Raw genomic sequence first — 20,005 nt, 5'->3', positions numbered from 1 at the left:
AGATATAAAAGGGTAAGATATAAAAGGGTAAGGTATAAAAGGGTAAGATATAAAAGGGTAAGATATAAAAGGGTAAGATATAAAAGGGTAAGATATAAAAGGGTAAGATATAAAAGGGTAAGATATAAAAGGGTAAGATATAAAAGGGTAAGATATAAAAGGGTAAGATATAAAAGGGTAAGATATATAAGGGATAAAAGGGTAAGATATATAAGGGTAAGATATATAAGGGTAAGATATAAAAAGTTTAGATATAAAAAGTTTAGATATAAAAAGTTTAGATATAAAAAGGTATAATATAAAAAGATGTACATACAAAATAATGGTGGTACGCGTTACGTGTCACGCTTGAACAGTACCTAATGGCACATCCATATATATACATTGATCCGGATGTGCTTAAATGGTAAATGGGAAGTGAATAAAAAATAATTAAAATAAAAATATATACATAATATATGTAAAATACGTAACCTTACGTAAATAATATATTGGAGCACATTTGTATAACAAACACAATTTTTATAAAAAAAAAAAAAAAAAATTCCTTTAATATACAAAGTTTAAAGGTAAAAATAACTGACTTTTGAAATAATTTAGTAACTGCGTTTACTGACCCATGTTTTTAAGAATGAAAACAAAACAAAAAAAAAGGAAAAAAAAAAAAAAAAAAAAAAAAAAAAAAAAAAAGAAAAAAAAAAGAAAAAAAATAATAATAATAATAGATGAATAGATAAAATAAAATAAGTAGAATAATAAAATAAAATAAGTAGAATAATAAAATAAAATAAGTAGAATAATAAAATAAAATAAGTAGAATAATAAAATAAAATAAGTAGAATAATAAAATAAAATAAGTAGAATAATAAAATAAAATAAGTAGAATAAAAAAATAAATAAATTATAAATTTAAGTAACGCAAAAATAAATTATATAACAAAATAAAAGTGAAAAATAGGCTATCTAATTAAAACGATTGATGAAATGAAATTAAAAAACAAACGAAAAAATAAATTGTAAAAAAATAATGGTGAAACATAAAAATGTAACTTCCACAAAAGGCTTTATCAATTGTAGAGGAATTTTTTTTATGCACTTGAAAAGAAAAGAAAAATGTTTAAAAAATATGTATGTCATAACCAAGTAACCAATAAAAATGAAAAAACATTTCTGAAGATCAGTAATAGTGAGAATCTTTCTTTTTCTTTTGTTCTTTCTTTTTTTTTGTTTTGTTTTGTTCTGTTTTTCTCCTTTGCTTTTTCCTTTATAAGTAATATTGGTACAAATAAAAAAGTTCATTTTACCTCTGTAAAAACAGCATTGTGCGTATATTTTTATATACATATGTATATATGTGTATGTGTTACTGCCATAGCTAAACAGGAAAGATAAATGTTATGTTTTTCCGCTTTGCATACTTACTAGTTACTAACATCAGAGTAAAACTTTTTAATTTTTATTTATGAATAACACCTGGTTAATTATAATAGTACATATAAAATGAGCAAGTAAATAAATTAAAAAAAAAAAAAAAAAAAAGCATAAAAATGTGCAATGATGCGTTATGTGGATTTCAGAACACTTCAAAATTTGATAAATGCGTGAAGATATATGTAAAAAGGCTATACAGCAAGATAGACGAGAAAAAATCAAACATTGTTGAGGCATATACATATATATATGTACACACATGTACATACTGTTAGCTGAAGAGGGTGATATGAATTGTTGTGTAAAATTATCATAATGAAATTCTGAATGGATGGATGGATGGATGTATATGGCATATAAAACTCCCTGCGTAGTTGGAAAAACAGAATATTCGCAATATTTTGAAATTTAAAAAAAAAATAGTATAAATATTGCTGTGATGATACAATTTATGTTATATATTTTTTTGAAAGTCTTTTGTCAAGTTTTTTCTATCCCTTTTTTTGTTTTTTGTTTTTTTTTAGTCTTTTGTATATTGCTAAGCAATTATTAGTATGATAAAATGTTTTTAACCCTCAGTAAAAGAATAAATATTCAGAAGTTACATTTTTTTCTTTTTTTTTTTTTATGTTGTTAAGGAACTACAGGTAGTATGCGATGGATAATAGTGATATTGTAATTTTATTAAAAAAAAATATTAAATATAATTTCGTAAAAAATATACTTCTATCATCAGAAAAAGAAAAGATAGATATTACATATGCAATAAATACAGTAAAATTGCATATAAAAAGACATGTAGAGATAAATAATAATTTTGTGGAATTATTTGTAAAATTAATTTTGAACATGGAAAATTTAATTAATATGTTAGGTTCACATTTTGAGGGAACAAAAAAAAAAAATGTCAGTGATTATATATTAAATTTGAGCGATTTTTTAAAAAAAAAGAAAGAAGAAAATTATTTAAAAGAAAAACTAAACAGCGTTGAAAAAATTATAAAAAGTATCACATTAACACTTTTGAACATAGATGAAAACAAGAAAATATTGAAAGAACTGTTTTTGTTCTTTTATTTACTTATATTTAAATTTTCTTTTGATAAAACCATGTTTGAGAAATGTTTATTGAAAAATGAGAATAGCACAAGATACGATAGCAGTGGGAGTAGTTCCAGAAATCAAATAAAAAAAGAACTAAATGCAAACAACACATTTACTACTGATTGTGTATCCTTAAATAAAATTTGCGAATATGAATGCACACATTTTTTTGCAAAAGATACATTTGTTTCCAAATTTTACACAAAAAAGGATATTCAAAAAATAATTAAAAAATACCTCCTATATGATTATTACAGTACCATTAGTTATAACAATTTTAATTTTTTCAAAGAAATTAAAATTTTTTTTTTTTTAATAGCTGTTATATATTATATTGAAAAGGACTTGAAATTAAAAAGGGAAATTTATAGTTTAATTCAGAATGAAATTTACAAAAATGTACAAAGCATAAAAAAATGTACGTTAATAATACAACATAATCCATATATGTGCAAAATAAAAAAATTGTCAAATATTTTATTTTAAATAAATATTAATGCCATTACAAAAAAGAAAAACAAAGAAATAAATTGGTGTGTATATGATTTATAATATTATATTTGATTTTTGTTCTCACTTTTTGGAAGTATTAAAATATATATAGCATATACATATATGCCGAGTATATATATATATATATATATATGTATATATATATATATATATAGATATATAGATATAGATATAGATTATAATACATATAAATACATAAAATATATGCATATATAATGTAACGTATATGAATTAAATATCATATAAATTTTTTTTTTTTTTTTTTTTTTTTAAATTATAAATAAAATACCTACTCATTTGAAGCAATTAAAATTTAAAAACAAAAAATAAAAAAGTTTTTCCAGGTATTGTTTATACGAATTACTGCCTTTTTTCCACCTTTTGTTTATTTTAATTAATTACAAGGATGATCATTCGTTAATGTAAAGTAAACCCACGAATAACGATAACACAGTTGTTATGGAATACCATATCATCTATAAAGAATAAAACAATTAAAAGGAAATAATTAACAAAAGAATATATGGCTTAATTGTGTACACCATGGTACGAACAATCATGGGAAGGGTCAGCAGAGCAATCACAAACATAATGGGATACGTAGTAGAATATATATGTTGTAGGTAGTGGTAAGAATGATTTACCTTAATATTAGTTAGGTCCGATTTATCGGATACTAAGCTGTCTATCCATCTTACAGACAAAAGGACTTCTAATAGAAGACATGTACTTGCACAAAAAAGATAAAATACTCGTCTTGTATTTAATCTATGAAAATAATGGAAAATGGGAAAAAAAATTAAATAAGAGAAATAGCAAACACTATATATATGTACAATGCTAACAAATAAGTACATGTACGTTTATATACTTACACATTCATATACACACACATACATGTATGTATGTATGTATGTATGTATGTATGTATGTATAAATATATATATATATATATATATTAAATTATATTTTTTACCCCTGTGAAAATGCCTCCGATAAATGCTTGCCACCCTTAACTAAAAAGAAATAAAGAAAAATGGATAAAGCTTAATATTTAAAATTACAGAATATTTTTTGTTTCGTGCTTAATATTTAAAACATATTTTAAAAATATTACATCCTATTATGATAACTATGACTTCTCGTGTTAATACTAAAAAATTTGTTTCGAGTAACTGTAATTGCGCCTTTAGAAAAAAGAAGTTTAAATCAATAATATTTAAGAATAAAGAATAAGAAATATATGCGATCAAAGTGCCACTATTTTTAAACAGTTTCCGGAGCCTGAAAATATTGATATATGTATATATGTATACATGTATGTATGAATATATGTATATATATATTATGGAAAAAAAAAAATTATGACTTGGTAAGGTTTAAAAAAAAGCTAGTTTTAAAATGGTAAAAATTAAAATTGATATATATATATATATATATATATATATATATAATATATATACGTACGTATGTTTGTAAATATACAAAATTGCGAATTAATGCATATCTAAATTATTGTATACATTTATTTATGCATATAAAATTACAATCTGTCTAATGCTGGAAATATTATATTCTTGTTTTTTGGTTTAATTTTATCAGGAACTTCCCAGTTATATAACTAAAAAAAAAAAAAAAAATGATTACAAAATTAACAAAACAAAATAAGGTTATAAGTTTATAAAAAAAAAATCATATGTATATACTTATATACATGACTTGGTCATAATTTTAGTTTCATACTTCTATATTAAAATATTTTATAAATAACATGCCCAATGTAATTCCAATGAAATTGCAGCCTACAACATCCAAAAATATCTATAAAAGGGTAAAGTATAAAAATGCACACATATATATATGGATATGTAGATATATATTAATGCATAATACTTTTGGTGTTCCGAAAAATTAATATAAAAAGAGTTGCACATGATCAATACTAAAATACAGGTAGAATATATATATATATTTCCCTTTTTTGTATTATTATTTTTATCTTTTTCGCCTCTTTCATGATACTTACATGATCCCACCAACATTCATAAAAGTTTGGAAGCAAATGTTGAAATCTTAATTCTAATAACTCAAATATTATACTGTTAGCTTGTAAAAGATAAAATTTTCGAGCTGAAAATGCTTTAACAAACCATCCAAATAAATGAGCTATTATAAAGAAGTCAAATTTGTCCTTCGATAAAAAAAAAAAAATATATAACAAAAAAGGGGATTAAAAAAAACAAAAAAAAAGGAATGATATGCAGTATTATATTCAAATTTTAAGGTTAATTATTTATTTTTTCTTCATCAATTTTTTTTTTTTTAGTACATGTATTTTTTCGAACGAGTTACAATTTTCCATATATGATTTTTCATACGGGTGAAAAACTACACTAGGGAATACATATTTGATAAACGATTTTACCTCACTTGTTGACTAAAGGGGAAAAAATAAAATTTATATAAAAAAACATATATGTGTAATAATCAATAATTACAAATGTTTCTTTTATAATTATAGCTTTAGCTCTGGCCTTAATTTTTTTTTTTTTTTTTTTTTTTTTTTCTATATCTTTTCTTTTTTATTTTTTACAAAAAATTGCATAAACAAAATTAGTGGTAAATAAAAAATAATGCATAAATTTATAATCAATGAGGCAATATCATTTTTGACTGAATCTCCGTATTTTTTCATAACACATGATAACGTTAAAACGTTAAAAAATAATGTTAACAGGGATCTATAAAAAGAGGAAAAAAAAAAAAAAAAAAAAAAAAAAAAATATATATATATATATATATTATATATATATATATTTATATACTTAAGCAAAAAAAAAACGTCTGGTGTTAGTATGCTTGTATGTTTAATTAATGAACATAAAAATGAAGTAGTATCCTAACATAATAAGCTTCGTTTGAAAATCTAAAAAATTATTTGTAAATGATAACAAAAGCGACGCTGACAGTGACGCCCCCAAAATGTAACACCTCCTGTAAGGAAATAGTAATATTTATAAGTATATGTTATTGTATACATATTATATATATATCTCAAATCGACTAGGTTGCTAAACGAACTATAAAAATAAATGGTAACACATATTTGTTGATTAATGTTCTGTAATTGTAAAAGAAACACAATTATATTATATATATGTATATTTATGAAAGACATTCATATTTAAGAGGATTTTCTTTTTCATGTTTCGACGGAAAAATAAGATTAGGATATGTTCTATTTACATGCGCTAATACGCCCATACATATTTATATATATATATATATATATATATAATATACAAAAATACATTACTACATAACTATACACATGTATATATATATACACACATACGCTTATAAGCATATATTTGATATATATATCTACAACTTTTTTTTTGTTTTTTTTTTGCCAATATATTTTTTCTTTACATTTTCGAGTAGGATATTTCGAATATGTTTTACGAATTGTATAAACAAAATTAATATATTCTTTTTTCTATTTCCTTTTTTCTATTTTCTATTTTCTATTTCCTTTTTTTTGTTTTCTATTTTCTATTTCCTTTTTTTTGTTTTCTATTTTCTATTTCCTTTTTTCTGTTTTCTATTTTCTATTTCCTTTTTTCTGTTTTCTATTTTCTATTTCCTTTTTTCTGTTTTCTATTTTCTATTTCCTTTTTTCTGTTTTCTATTTTCTATTTCCTTTTTTCTGTTTTCTATTTCCTTTTTTCTATTTTCTATTTTCTATTTCCTTTTTTCTATTTTCTATTTTCTATTTCCTTTTTTCTATTTTCTATTTCCTTTTTTCTATTTTCTATTTCCTATTTCCTTTTTTTTTTTTATTTTTTGTGTGGAATATTTAATTCAATATATACTTACGTACAAAAAAAAAAAATTACAATTGCACTAAACAAAAAAATGACAAATTCACAATGCGCGGTTTGTATATAAGAAGTCCTCGAAAAAAAAAGAAATAAAAAAGGAAAAACAAAGTTAATAAAAAAGGAAAAACAAAGTTAATAAAAAAGGAAAAATAAAGTTAATAAAAAAGGAAAAATAAAGTTAATAAAAAAGGAAAAATAAAGTTAATAAAAAAGGAAAAATAAAGTTAATAAAAAAGGAAAAACAAAGGATAAAATTAGAAAAAACAAATTATAAAATAAGAAAAAACAAAGGATAAAATAAGAAAAAAGAAGATAGGTGCTACTTCAATTAAATTATGCTGAAATATAAAGTACAAAGCTTTAGCTTCCAAAAATTCTAAACCGTATATACAACCTTATTTATAATTTTATATTTCATTTACTACAAAATATGTAGCACATGACAAGTTTATAAGTAAAATGTAGCAACAAAAAAAAAGTTCTATATGTGAATGTACAAAAAGATTAATGTAATCTTATAGCTTTTTAAAAATATCCATATGAATATATATATATATATATATATATGTTTAAAAACAATGCTAAAAATAAATAAATAAATATACTTATATATATATATGTACGGTTGCAAGAAAAAAGAGCCTGGCATAATTGTGAATAAATCTAAAAAAAAAGGAAGTAAAATGATTAAGTAAAGAATATATATATATATATATATATATATAACGTAGAATAATAAAGATACAGCAAAAAAAAAAAAAAAAAAAAAAAAAAACAATAAAAATAAATAATAATAAAAAAAAAAATCTCGAAAAGGTTAAAAATATTAAAAAGAAAACAACAATAAAAAATCATTATAAAAAAATTGCAACTATCTTTTTATTTGGGCTCACTGCATAAACTGAATTCAAGTCTTTTATAATATAATATTTTATGCATGTAGAAAAATGCATTTATAATTCTTGTATCATATATGACATATGGGAATATATAAAAAAAAAAATTACAAAGTTATTATTATATATATAATGACAAATAATATTTGAAAAGCTGAATTGATTATACATCTCTCTAATTCCATTTTCTGATTGACATAATATAAATAAAAAAATATATATATTATATATATATATATATATATATATATATATATATTTTAGTTATATACCTTTATATTAATTATATGCCTTATTTTTAAAAACGTTTTTGGATTAATTTATGTTGTTGAGAATAAAATAACACGGCACAAAAAAAATAAGAAACTGTATGCAGCTGTTATATATACATATATATATATATTTGCTTACATGAATATGTATATAAAGGTTGCTTCTGCTTATACAACAATCTACGTTTCTATGAGTGTTCAAAGAATAGTAAACTCAACCTCTAAAATGTATTAGTACAATAAAAAATAATTTATTATTGGCATAACTTATATATTGCTTAAAGAAGCAGGAAAGAAAAAACAAACATATTTTTTTATTTATTTTTAAAGAATATATAGCTCTTAATTATATATGTCTAATTTTCGACGAATCTACCCTTAATACAAAGAGAAAAAAGAAAGTATACATATGCGTAACATATATATATTATATATATATATATATATATATATATATTATATATGAGTATATATGCCCACATGTATGCGTAGTGGGATACCACTTCTTTTAAGTTTTCATTAAATTTTATGAAAAAAAAATATTTTGCTAATCTGCTTCCTTATGAAATATCGTTTTATAATGAATAAAATGAACACTCAGATGTGGAGTTCGTATGAAATCTACTATATTAATAACATATGACAAATTCTCATGTTAGAGGAAAGAATTTTTACCTAATACGACATTTTGTTTCGTTTTGTTAGGATACGTTTTATCTTTTTTCTTTTCTTTTCCTTTTCTTTGACTTTTTTTTTTTTTTTTTTTTTTTTTTTTTTTTTTTTTTTTTTTTTTTTTTTTTTTTTTTTTCTTTTTGGTGCGTTTTATGAACGAAAATTGGAAATACATATTTTGAAACATTAAAATGATGTATTAAGAAACATATAAACCAAGAAAAAAAAATGTAGATAATCTAAAACTAAATTTTTTTGAAAAATATAAAAAAAAAAATAAACAAAAATTTAAATACAAATTTTATGTGCACTTTCGTAAGAATAGCAAATCCTGTATTTGTTGAAAATAAAAACTCAAAAGGACGATAAAACAAAAAAAAAAAAAGAAAGTAAAAGAAAAAGAAAATTATGCACAGGTTATAATAAAATATTCCTTTTACAAATTTATATATTTTATTTCTTTTCTCCCCCTGGTACTTACATCAATACACGATTTCAGAATAGTAGGCATAACACATATATTTATGTATAAATATTTACATATACATATATTTGTTCACATAAAGTAATAAGGTTTGAAATTTATATAAAAACAGGATTATAAGTATCCATATACTCGTAACACGCTCTCATCAAATATGTGCACGACGATACCTATATATATATACCTATATATATATATATATATATATATATATTATATACATGTGTAGTGTTAAATGAAGTAGGTATATATATATATATAAGATCAAGTACATATGGGCGACTTCATAAATTTCCTCGTAATTTTCTACAATATCACTTTAATATAGCAATCTTAATTTTTTTTATTTTCTTATATGGCATATTTTATTATGGGATTATTTTTATAATATTTTCATACGAGTGTAAAATAAATAAAGGAAATAATACGTAGGTTACACGTTGTATTCTATGTTGAGTTATATTGCATTATTATATAAATGTGTTATCCAGCTTTTTATATAATATAATGTCATTACATGCACATATCATATATATATATATATATATATATATATATACATATATATATACATGTATAAAATGTGTATATGAGAAAGAGAAAAGATAAAAAAAATAAAATTGTCAGTAATTTTACCATACAATACTAACCTATAAAATGACTACATATTCTCATTTGCTTTCTTTTTAGATTACAAAAAAGTTTTCTCTCTCTCTATCTATATATAAATATATATATATATATATATATATATATATATATATATATATATATATTACATATATAATATAAAAAACCAGGTAATAAGGTAATAAAGTAAGTATAGGGATAAAATAGCAAAATAAATTTATTTCATATGCCAAACATTTGCACAACATAATATGTATAAATATGTATACGTGTATGCATATATATATATATATATATATGTATATGTTATATATATGTATTTGCATATATACGCAGTATATTACATATTTTTTACAAATTTTTTATTTTATTTTTTTTATTTTTGTGCAAATTTCGATAATAATTCTTTATTTCATGGTACTGCTTACATTCTTGCATATCATACTATGTTATTGTCATCCATATTTTTTTTCCTCACTTTTTAACTTCATATATATATATACGCATATATATATATATAGTTATATGCATATATAATATTTATATAATATAAATATTATGTATGCATTTTTTACGCATATATATAATATATTATTGTTATATTTACTTTTCTTGAAATATTTTTATTTATACTTTTTTCTCAATATTTTTATTTATACTTTTTTCTCAATATTTTTATACTTTTTTCTCAATATTTTTATACTTTTTTCTCAATATTTTTATACTTTTTTCTCAATATTTTTATACTTTTTTCTCAATATTTTTATACTTTTTTCTCAATATTTTTATACTTTTTTCTCAATATTTTTATACTTTTTTCTCAATATTTTTGTATTTTTTTCTCAATATTTTTGTACATCTTTCCAATACTTTTATACATTTATCTTAACTTTTTTTTTCTTTTATCTCAACTTTTTTATTCTTTTATCTCAACTTTTTTATTCTTTTATCTCAATATTTTTATGCTTTTATATCAATTTCTTTATATTTTTTTCTTAAATTTTTTATACTTATTTTTCATTTTTTTTTATTTTTTTCGCATATTTTACTTCAGGGGTTTTATCAAATTCATTTTTACGCTTTTCACAATTTTAACTCATTTATTTTAATTTTACTTTATATATTAATCTCATTTTAATATTTTTGTAACAGCAGTGTTTTACAGTAATTTCGTTTTATTCATTAATGAAATGCATACATGTAATATACATATAATATACGTATAATAATACATATAATACACATATAATGTACGTATAATATACATATAATACACATGTAATATACATATAATACACATGCAATATACATACAAAATATATATATATATATATATATATATTTACTTACATGCTTAGACTCATACATACTTATACATATGTGTATACATTATACGTAAACTCCTCTATGATTTTTTCTTATTTTTACTTTCCATTTTACTAAAATTTTGCGAAGTGTTCAGGAGCTAGCGTAAAGTACATATATATATATATATATATATATATTGAATAAATAATTTATTTTAAAGCGTTGAAGTGTATGGGGTTTTATATATATATTCATTTATTTATTCATTTGTATATTCATTTGTATATTCATTTGTATACTCATTTGTATACTCATTTGTATATTCATTTGTATATTCATTTGTATACTCATTTGTATATTCATTTGTATATTCATTTGTATACTCATTTTTTTATTCATTTATATATATGTACATTCATTTATTCATTTACTCATGCATTCATTTGTTCACTTTGTTGGTACATATATCTCTTTATTCTTTTTCTTCAATCTCTTATATATTCAACCATATATTTTGCTTATAAGATATTATTACCCCTACCCCACCTGCTTATTTTTACAACAATAATTTATTTTTTATCCTATTATTCAGTTCCATTACATGTACAAGTATACCTATTTTTAGTAATTATTTATCGTTCAACGTGTACTTTTGTGATATATATATTTTAAAATAAGGAAAAATAGGTATATACGTAAAATTGGAAAAATAGGGGAAAAAAAAAAATTAAAATTATGAAATTGTAAATGAAATTTTGTTAAAACATGGAAGATAAGGAAATAAATAATGAGAATAACAAAAAAAGTAAGCCATAAAAGAAAAAATTAAAAAATGTGTTATCGACTTAATTTTTTTTTTTTTGTTTTACGTACATGTGCATTTTTATCGCTGTAACTAAAGGTTATATACCGCTGCCTAGTGCTGCGGGTGTGCTAGTATGTTGTATATGTGTATACGCGTTTATACGTATATGTGTATATGTGTGTACATTCATAACGTAACGACGCTTTTTTTTTTTTTTTTTTTCTGAAGGGGAAACAAATAAAGAAGAGAATGTAAAAAAAGAGGATGATATTTCAAAGAAAACTTTAGAAAATTCAGAAGAGAATGATATATCGCTTGTAAACAGTGTGTCGTTAGGAAAGCATTTGTTGATAGGAAACTCCTTGAAGAAGGGTAATAAATTAGCTCTAGTGCTTTTTATGTCTTTATTTGGAGGGATGCTGTTTTTTTTGTTTTGTCGAATTTTACGTTGATATTTTCCCCGTCGTATGTACGTATGTGGGTGTGTGTTTATCTATATGTGTATGTGAACGTATATGTTTATACATATATATATATATATATATATATTTGTGTGTGCGTATGTTTTGCTTTTTCTTTTTACCACACGACGCTCCGTAAATTCGATTGTATCATTTTTACTGTTTTATTTTATTTTTATTTTTTTAATTTCCTTCTGCCTTTGTGGACGTAATGTAGGCATAAGTGTGAGTGTTCGAGGAAGAGCGGCCAACATAGGACTTAACGCAAAGCAGTCAGGACCCGCATGGAAAAAGAAAGATGAAAAGAACAATGACGAACAAGGAGAAGAGAAAGAGAAAAAAATTGATGATGAATCGTTTCCTGATTTATTAGAATCTACTGAGAAAATAAAATCAGAATTAACCAAAGATAAGGATAAGAAAAAAAAGCAGGGGAAAGATTTAAAGAAAGGTGAAGACAATTTTATGAACAATAGTATTAATAATAATAATAGTAATCATCATTTGCATCTTAATAATAATATTGGAGGTATAGAACGAATGAAAGGTAACGGGTTAAATGATAAAAAGAAATTTGGAATGAATTTGTTTGATGGACTAAAAAGAAATGATAACAACTCGAAGAAGTGGTATGAACGATCAAATGAGTTCAGTGGAATAAATAATAATTTAATGAATGATAATAATAATAATAATATAATGAATAATAATAGTAATAGTAATAATAGTAATAACAATGACAATAATATTAATGACAATGAAATAATGAATGGTTTTCTACTTCCTGGGTTTAAAGGAAAACATATGATAGGTTTTAGATGTTTTTTAAAAAGAGGAATGCAAAACCCACCACCTCAACCACCCACTGGCATTTACGAGGAAAATTCCTTTTTTGAAAATATTGAAAGTAAAGGATCTATGCAGAAGAAGTTTATGAAGATGGGTCAAAAAATGGGTCAAAAAATGGGTCAAAAAATGGGTCAACAAATGAGTCAACAAATGGGTCAACAAATGGGTCAACAAATGGGTCAACAAATGGGTCAACAGATGGGTCAAAATATGAACATGCAGGTAAATCTACACCAGCAGAGGAACACCATGATGAACAATATGAACAATATGCAACAAGATGGAGTATACGAGCGAAACGATCAAGGAAATAATAGGTACTCACCGATGGGGGGTCAGCACTATATGAATCAAGGTAAAATTAATGATATGAACAGTAGTAATAACAACAACAGTAATACAAATATCAACAACAGTGTTAATAACAGTAACAATAACAATAGCAATAACAATGTCGTGTTCAAGGCGAACAATTATAACAGGAACGCGAAAAATTTTGCGCACAACAATAACAATAATAGTAGCAATAACAATAGTAGTAGCAATAACAATAGTAGTAGCAATAACAACAGTAGTAGCAATAACAACAGTAATAATAATAATAGTAATAATAATAATAATAATAGTAATAATAATAGTAATAATAATAATTATAATACAGAAGACATGGGAAATGTAAAGATGATGAATAACCTGCCTGGAATACAAGGAAATAATATGAATTACATAAGAAGAAATGATAAAAAGGAAGAAAGAAATTTTAAAAAAAAAGATATCGACACAGAGAGTAACTGGAGGAATACAAACACAAATAATAGGAATAATATGATCGATGAAAAGAGCAGCAATATGAGTGGTATGAACAGTGTTAGTAACATTAATCACTTGAATGGTATGAATAACATGAATAATAATAATAGTACTAATAGTAATAATAATAATAATAATAATAGTAATAATAATAATAGTAATATTAACAATAATAATAATAGCCTGAACAATAAGATCGTGAGAATGTATAATAATAGCGCGAACCATAATAACATGAACAATATGAAAAATAATTATGGAAATAATAATAACAAAATGATGAATATGAATTTTCAGGTAGCGCCCCATATATCGGGAAATAATAAAAACGTCTTTAATAAAAATAATGATGATCTTAAAATTAACAATATATACAAAAACAGCAATAATATGAACAATAGGAATGAGGAAAAAAACAATAAAGTATTTAAAACTAATTTAGTAAACTCAAATACAAATGGAGGAATAGCACATGAACCATTTAATAAATCTTCTAACTATGGCAATAGTAGTAATTTTAACATGAACAGCAAGGGTATTAACTCTCTAGACACAAGGAAGGCACGAATGAGGGAAATGAGAAATATGAACGAGCAGAGTAAGTGAACCGGGATAAGGTTGGGTTGAATTTTTTTTTTTTTTAAAGTTTAGGGTTATAAGAAGCGGGGTTAGGGTTGAGAGTTAAGGTTAATAGTTTTCTGGTTAGGTATAAGGGTTCATGGTTTAAGAGTTTTTGTTAGTTGATTATTAGGAATGTTAGTTTTAGTGTTTATTATTTAATGTACACTGTTTAGTGTTTTCTGTTTACTGTATAGTGTTTAATGTTAACTGTTTAATGTTAACTGTTTAATGTTAACTGTTTAATATTAACTGTTTAATATTAGCCGTTTAATGTTAACCGTTTAATGTTAACCGTTTAATGTTAACTGTTTAATGTTTAATGCTTAATTTTTTTTTTTTTTTTTTTTTTTTTTTAAGGTTTTGTAGTAGAGTTATAAATTGTGTCATATAGTTTTTTTATGTATGTGTTCATTTTTTGTGGAGTTGTTTTAATATATGCATTTTAGTTTACATAAATATGGTGTAATGTGTGCTTTTATGTTTATAAAGTGGTGCTTTTATATTTTGAGACGGTATGAGTGTTTTTTTTTGTTTTTTAAGGAATGAAGTACTATATCGTTTATCGCACATGGATTTATATATATATATAGTATGTATGTATGTATGTATGTATGTATGTATGTATGTATGTATGTATGTATGTATGTATGTATGTATGTATGTATGTATGTATGTATGTATGTATGTATGTATGTATGTATGTATGTATGTATGTACGTATGTATGTACATATACATGCGTGCATATGTGATTCTCAGTTATATAAGGAAACACCTTGCCAAGTGCAAAATACGAGCCTATACTGCTGAGTGGAGGGATGGAGTAATGTATCATTTACACGCATACATATACCTATGTATATATGTATATATATATATATAGGTAGATAGATATAGATATAGATAGATGTGAAGTAGTCCATTTTCTCGAATACATGTTTTCCAAAGAGTTATTTATTATAACAAGAGATGTAATATATTCCATTTGAAGTGTTTAAACTAAAAAAGTATGCGTGTACACCAACATGTTAACTGCGTTCCCATCGACATATCTACATACGTACGTACATGCATATTATGCTATGTGTGTGTATATAAGGGTATAGAAAAAATATATTTATACATGCCGAACAAAATTAACTGTTACATTCCATCATTCAATAATATACATATAATAGTCGCATTTTATGATAACACTTACATTTTAAAGTTTTCCCGTATTTCATACGCATGCTTTAACATATATAAATGTGCGGGGGTAGAAAGCACACATACGTAAATATATGCATGAAGCGTGCATAGATTTTAGCCTTTTTACATTTTATACACTTTACATTTTATTTTTTTAATTTCCCCCTTTTTTTTTTCCTTACCAAAATATACATACATAAATATATACATGTACATATGTAAACGTAAGTATGCATATATATGTATATATACATATATCTATAAATATACACGCATATATACGTACAAGCTTGTATAAATTTAAGCGCAAATAAATGTACACGTGTGCAAATATATATAACTACGTATGTACAAGAACAAAATAAACCTTTTAAAAGATACATATAAGCAAATATATGTATATGTACATACATACGTGTATGTATATGTATATATATATATATATACATTTATATGTGTATGCATGTATGTATATCTTTAAAATAACTGTAAATATATTTAATTTATTTTTCAATTTTGTAATTTCGTTGCACTTCGTGTATTGCTCACCTATTCTAAATACGTACGAAAAAAAAAAAAAATTAAACGATTAAGGAACAACACACGAACACATTAAAAGTGCATAATGTATTATACGCATAAAAGATAAAATTTTTTGGAGTTATAAGAAATCCAAATCTATTTTTATGTAAAACGAAGTGAACATAGTCAAGAGCATAGTCGACAATCGACTTGCATGAAAATGTTTGCGCGAATTAAAGGTAATCGTGTGCACACGTTTATTCATACCTTCTTTGTTTTATATACTATTCATACAAATCAATCTGTTGAGAAGTATATATAATATATACACAAAAAGACTTCAATCCTTTTTTTTTTTTTTTTTTAATTTTTTTGAATCGCCATTTTTAGCTGCAAAATATTTCACTAAATTATTAAGTGGATAAATACATAATTAACAAGCCAGAAAAAAAAATAAAATAATATAAAAAAAGAAAAAAAAAGAAAAAAAAAGCATCAATTATTTTTACATTCAAATGTCCTTATCATATGTAATAATGTACGATGAGACGTTATTAATCTTTGCAAGTAAATTTTGGAAAATTGTACGTGTTAGTTTTGTTTTTTAAAAATAAAAAGGAAAAGAAACAAGAATAATTATACATTTGGCACAACCGCATCGGCAGCAGTAAAGGTAACTCTAACGATAACAATATATGGTTAAGGATTAACAGTAAACGGTTAATGCCAAATGATACATTTGATAATACTCCCCCATGTCCCTCCTTAAATAAGGGAAAGAAAAATCCTGCTCAATAAAAATAAAAGGAGTAAACTGCACAGTTAGCCATTTGGTTAGCTATACTATGGACATAAAAAAAATAAAGATAAAACAAAATGAAACATAAAATATAAAAAAGAATGAAATAAAGAATAAAATAAAAAAATAGTAAAATAAAAAATAGTAAAATAAATAATAGTAAAATAAATAATAATAAAAAAAAAATAGTAAAATCGAAAATAATAAAATAAAAAAGGATACTATAAAAGGCTCCCACACAAATATGACCTTTTTTTTCTCCTTCCTGTAACACATATATGCTTATCTACGGGTCGTTCCCGAGTTAAATATCCCCGCACCATCTGTTCTCTTCTCTTATCTTAAAAAAATGGGAAAATGAGAAAATGGGAAAATGGGAAAATGAGAAAATGGGAAAATGGGAAAATGAGAAAATGGGAAAATGGGAAAATGGGAAAATAGAAAAATAGAAAAATATATAAAAACAAAAATGCATAAAAGCAAAATTTATAACACAAAAAAAGAACTGTAATTTCTGTAACCATTTCGATCTATAGCATTTTTTTTTTTTTTTTTCCTCATTGTTTCCTTCCCCTCCCCTCCTTTTGTGCTTATTATGATGAATACCTGTTTTTCTTCTTCCCTTGTAAAGTCGTTAACAATGTCAAACTCGGCTCGAATCTCTTCAGTCGTTTTGTCTTTCATCATGGAAGCAATTTTACCGCAAGTTAAATCTAAAAGCGGTTTTATATCTAAATAATTAGAGGCCTAATAACGGGAAAATATTAGTACCATCATTACTATTATTACAGTCATTACAACAATTACTACAATTATTTTTTTTACTATATATATGTATATATCTTTAAGCAAGGAACATATTTGTGATATAGTACAAGTTATTCATTTGCCATATTCCCTACCTCAATAAGCTCATATAGTGTCTCCTTATCCGTATTAACAAAATCATAGTCCCAGCTTGATACCACCTGTTTTTTTTGTTTTTTTTTTTTTTTTTATTTAAAAAGATTAAAAGAAAAATATATTATTTATGGTAAAATTTATGGTAAAATTTATGGCAAATTTTATGGCAAATTTTATGGCAAAATTTATGGCAAATTTTATGGCAAATTTTATGGCAAAATTTATGGCAAAATTTATGGCAATGATTATATATATTAAATACGACATTTATTGGTACATATGAAAAATGTATTAACTAAAAAATTTATTAAACTGTGTTCTGTATTTTAATTTTTTGTTACATCTTGCAGATTGGATGTAATTAAAGGCTTAGGTATTTCATCTGCAGGGTTATGTATGTGATATTCCATGTATTCAATAATCTTTTTTAAAATTTGAGTTTTGATATTAGGAAGGGGTATTGTATCTTCTTCTGTTGTCATCACTGCAAGGGGAAGGTCATATGTGTATATATGTGCGTTTGCTTATTTGTTTATATACATTATGGGTATTTACATATTTATATATTTGCATATCTGCATATATCTGGGTATTTGTTTGTTAGCATGCATGTTTGTACGTGTGCCTCATGCATGGACATCATCATCTTACGTACGTATGTACATGAGTTGATTATGTACGTATGGATAGATAGATATAAATATACGCACATATATATATATATATATATATGTATGGACGTATAGCTCAAATAAAACCTTCGAGGATATTTAGGATGACCGTGGACATGGAAGCAGTATACTTGTCAACTATAAACTCGTCCCCCTCGAAGCTTACTAGTTTAATTTTTTCATTTTTCATTTTATGAAGAAAAGTTCTTGAATGCGCTTATTTTGTCATGTGGTGGGCATATATATATATACATATATACTGTTTAGGCTTATTTTCTGATAACCCCCCAAAAAGGCAAAAAAATAGTCATATGCGTAATATACAAGTATAATTAATTTCCAGCACAGTGTTTTCCCTTTTTTACGGTAAATAAAATTTGTTTTTATTTTTTCCGAAGAAGAATAACTCAAATGTTAAGCGCGATCAAATTTTGCAATAAACCAGCAAATAACATTCAAAAGAGCAAAACATACTGCTTATCCCTTTGAAAAATTCGAAAAGGCGACTATATTATATGTATACTTATGCATATATGTATATATATTTTGTGCGTACATATATGCGTATATAAACGTTTAGCCAAATTTTTAATTGAGTAGTGAACGTTTTTAAGTGGGAAGGCACTAAGAAAAGGAATGCTTACAATAGTCGATCCATTTGTATGCATACTTAATCGCATATATATAGTTACATGGAAAGAAAATGAAAAAAAAAAATTAAATAAATAAATAACAAAAAATATAAAATAAAATAAAATAAAATAAACGAATAAAAAAATAAATAAATAAATGTACATATGTACGTATTTTTATGGGGCGTAATGTCGTGCCGAAATTAAGCAGAATATACATATACATTATATATATACATATATAAACATATACATATATTTACATATAAATATACATGCGTATACATTTACATACATATATATACATTGCCATACATATATATTCATTGACATACATATATATTCATTGACATACATACATATACATTGACATACATACATATACATTGACATACATACATATACATTGACATACATACATACATATATGTATGTATCAAGAAAAGGAAGCCACCTGTAGCTTCAAAAGTGATAAATGAAAAATATCAAAAAATAAAAAAAAATTTACCATTTTTGAATATTCTCTTTTGAACAATTTAAGGATAGAA

General features: G+C 23.5%; 3 protein-coding genes and 1 pseudogene across 4 annotated transcripts; 2 read left to right on the top strand and 2 right to left on the bottom strand.

Moving 5' to 3' along the window:
• Positions 1–2,088: 2,088 nt before the first annotated feature.
• Positions 2,089–3,021, top strand: MKS88_003532 (uncharacterized protein; the record flags this gene model as incomplete). Its single annotated transcript, XM_067216631.1, has 1 exon — positions 2,089–3,021. The coding sequence occupies one exon, from the start codon at positions 2,089–2,091 to the stop codon at positions 3,019–3,021; it is 933 nt and encodes a 310-aa protein (XP_067072346.1).
• Positions 3,022–3,458: 437 nt separating this feature from the next.
• Positions 3,459–6,152, bottom strand: MKS88_003531 (annotated as a pseudogene). The gene is made up of 11 exons: positions 6,130–6,152; positions 5,953–6,042; positions 5,723–5,789; positions 5,378–5,485; positions 5,075–5,239; positions 4,792–4,869; positions 4,596–4,669; positions 4,166–4,332; positions 4,025–4,064; positions 3,693–3,816; positions 3,462–3,524 (listed from the first exon to the last, which is right to left on the bottom strand). Coding segments are annotated over exons 1-11 (999 nt in total).
• A 5,807-nt stretch (positions 6,153–11,959) lies between these two features.
• Positions 11,960–14,725, top strand: MKS88_003530 (uncharacterized protein; the record flags this gene model as incomplete). The annotated part of the gene is made up of 3 exons (XM_067216630.1): positions 11,960–11,999; positions 12,228–12,371; positions 12,678–14,725. The coding sequence occupies 3 exons, from the start codon at positions 11,960–11,962 to the stop codon at positions 14,723–14,725; spliced, it is 2,232 nt and encodes a 743-aa protein (XP_067072345.1).
• Positions 14,726–17,555: 2,830 nt separating this feature from the next.
• On the bottom strand, positions 17,556–19,015 carry MKS88_003529 (suppressor of kinetochore protein 1; the record flags this gene model as incomplete). The annotated part of the gene is made up of 5 exons (XM_067216629.1): positions 17,556–17,591; positions 17,858–17,998; positions 18,154–18,219; positions 18,496–18,638; positions 18,913–19,015. The coding sequence occupies 5 exons, from the start codon at positions 19,013–19,015 to the stop codon at positions 17,556–17,558; spliced, it is 489 nt and encodes a 162-aa protein (XP_067072344.1).
• Positions 19,016–20,005: the final 990 nt, after the last annotated feature.

Source organism: Plasmodium brasilianum, chromosome 11 (assembly GCF_023973825.1).
Source record: "Plasmodium brasilianum strain Bolivian I chromosome 11, whole genome shotgun sequence".
In the NCBI taxonomy this organism is placed as follows: Eukaryota; Apicomplexa; class Aconoidasida; order Haemosporida; family Plasmodiidae; genus Plasmodium; species Plasmodium brasilianum.
This window is presented reverse-complemented; position numbering and strand designations above follow the sequence as displayed.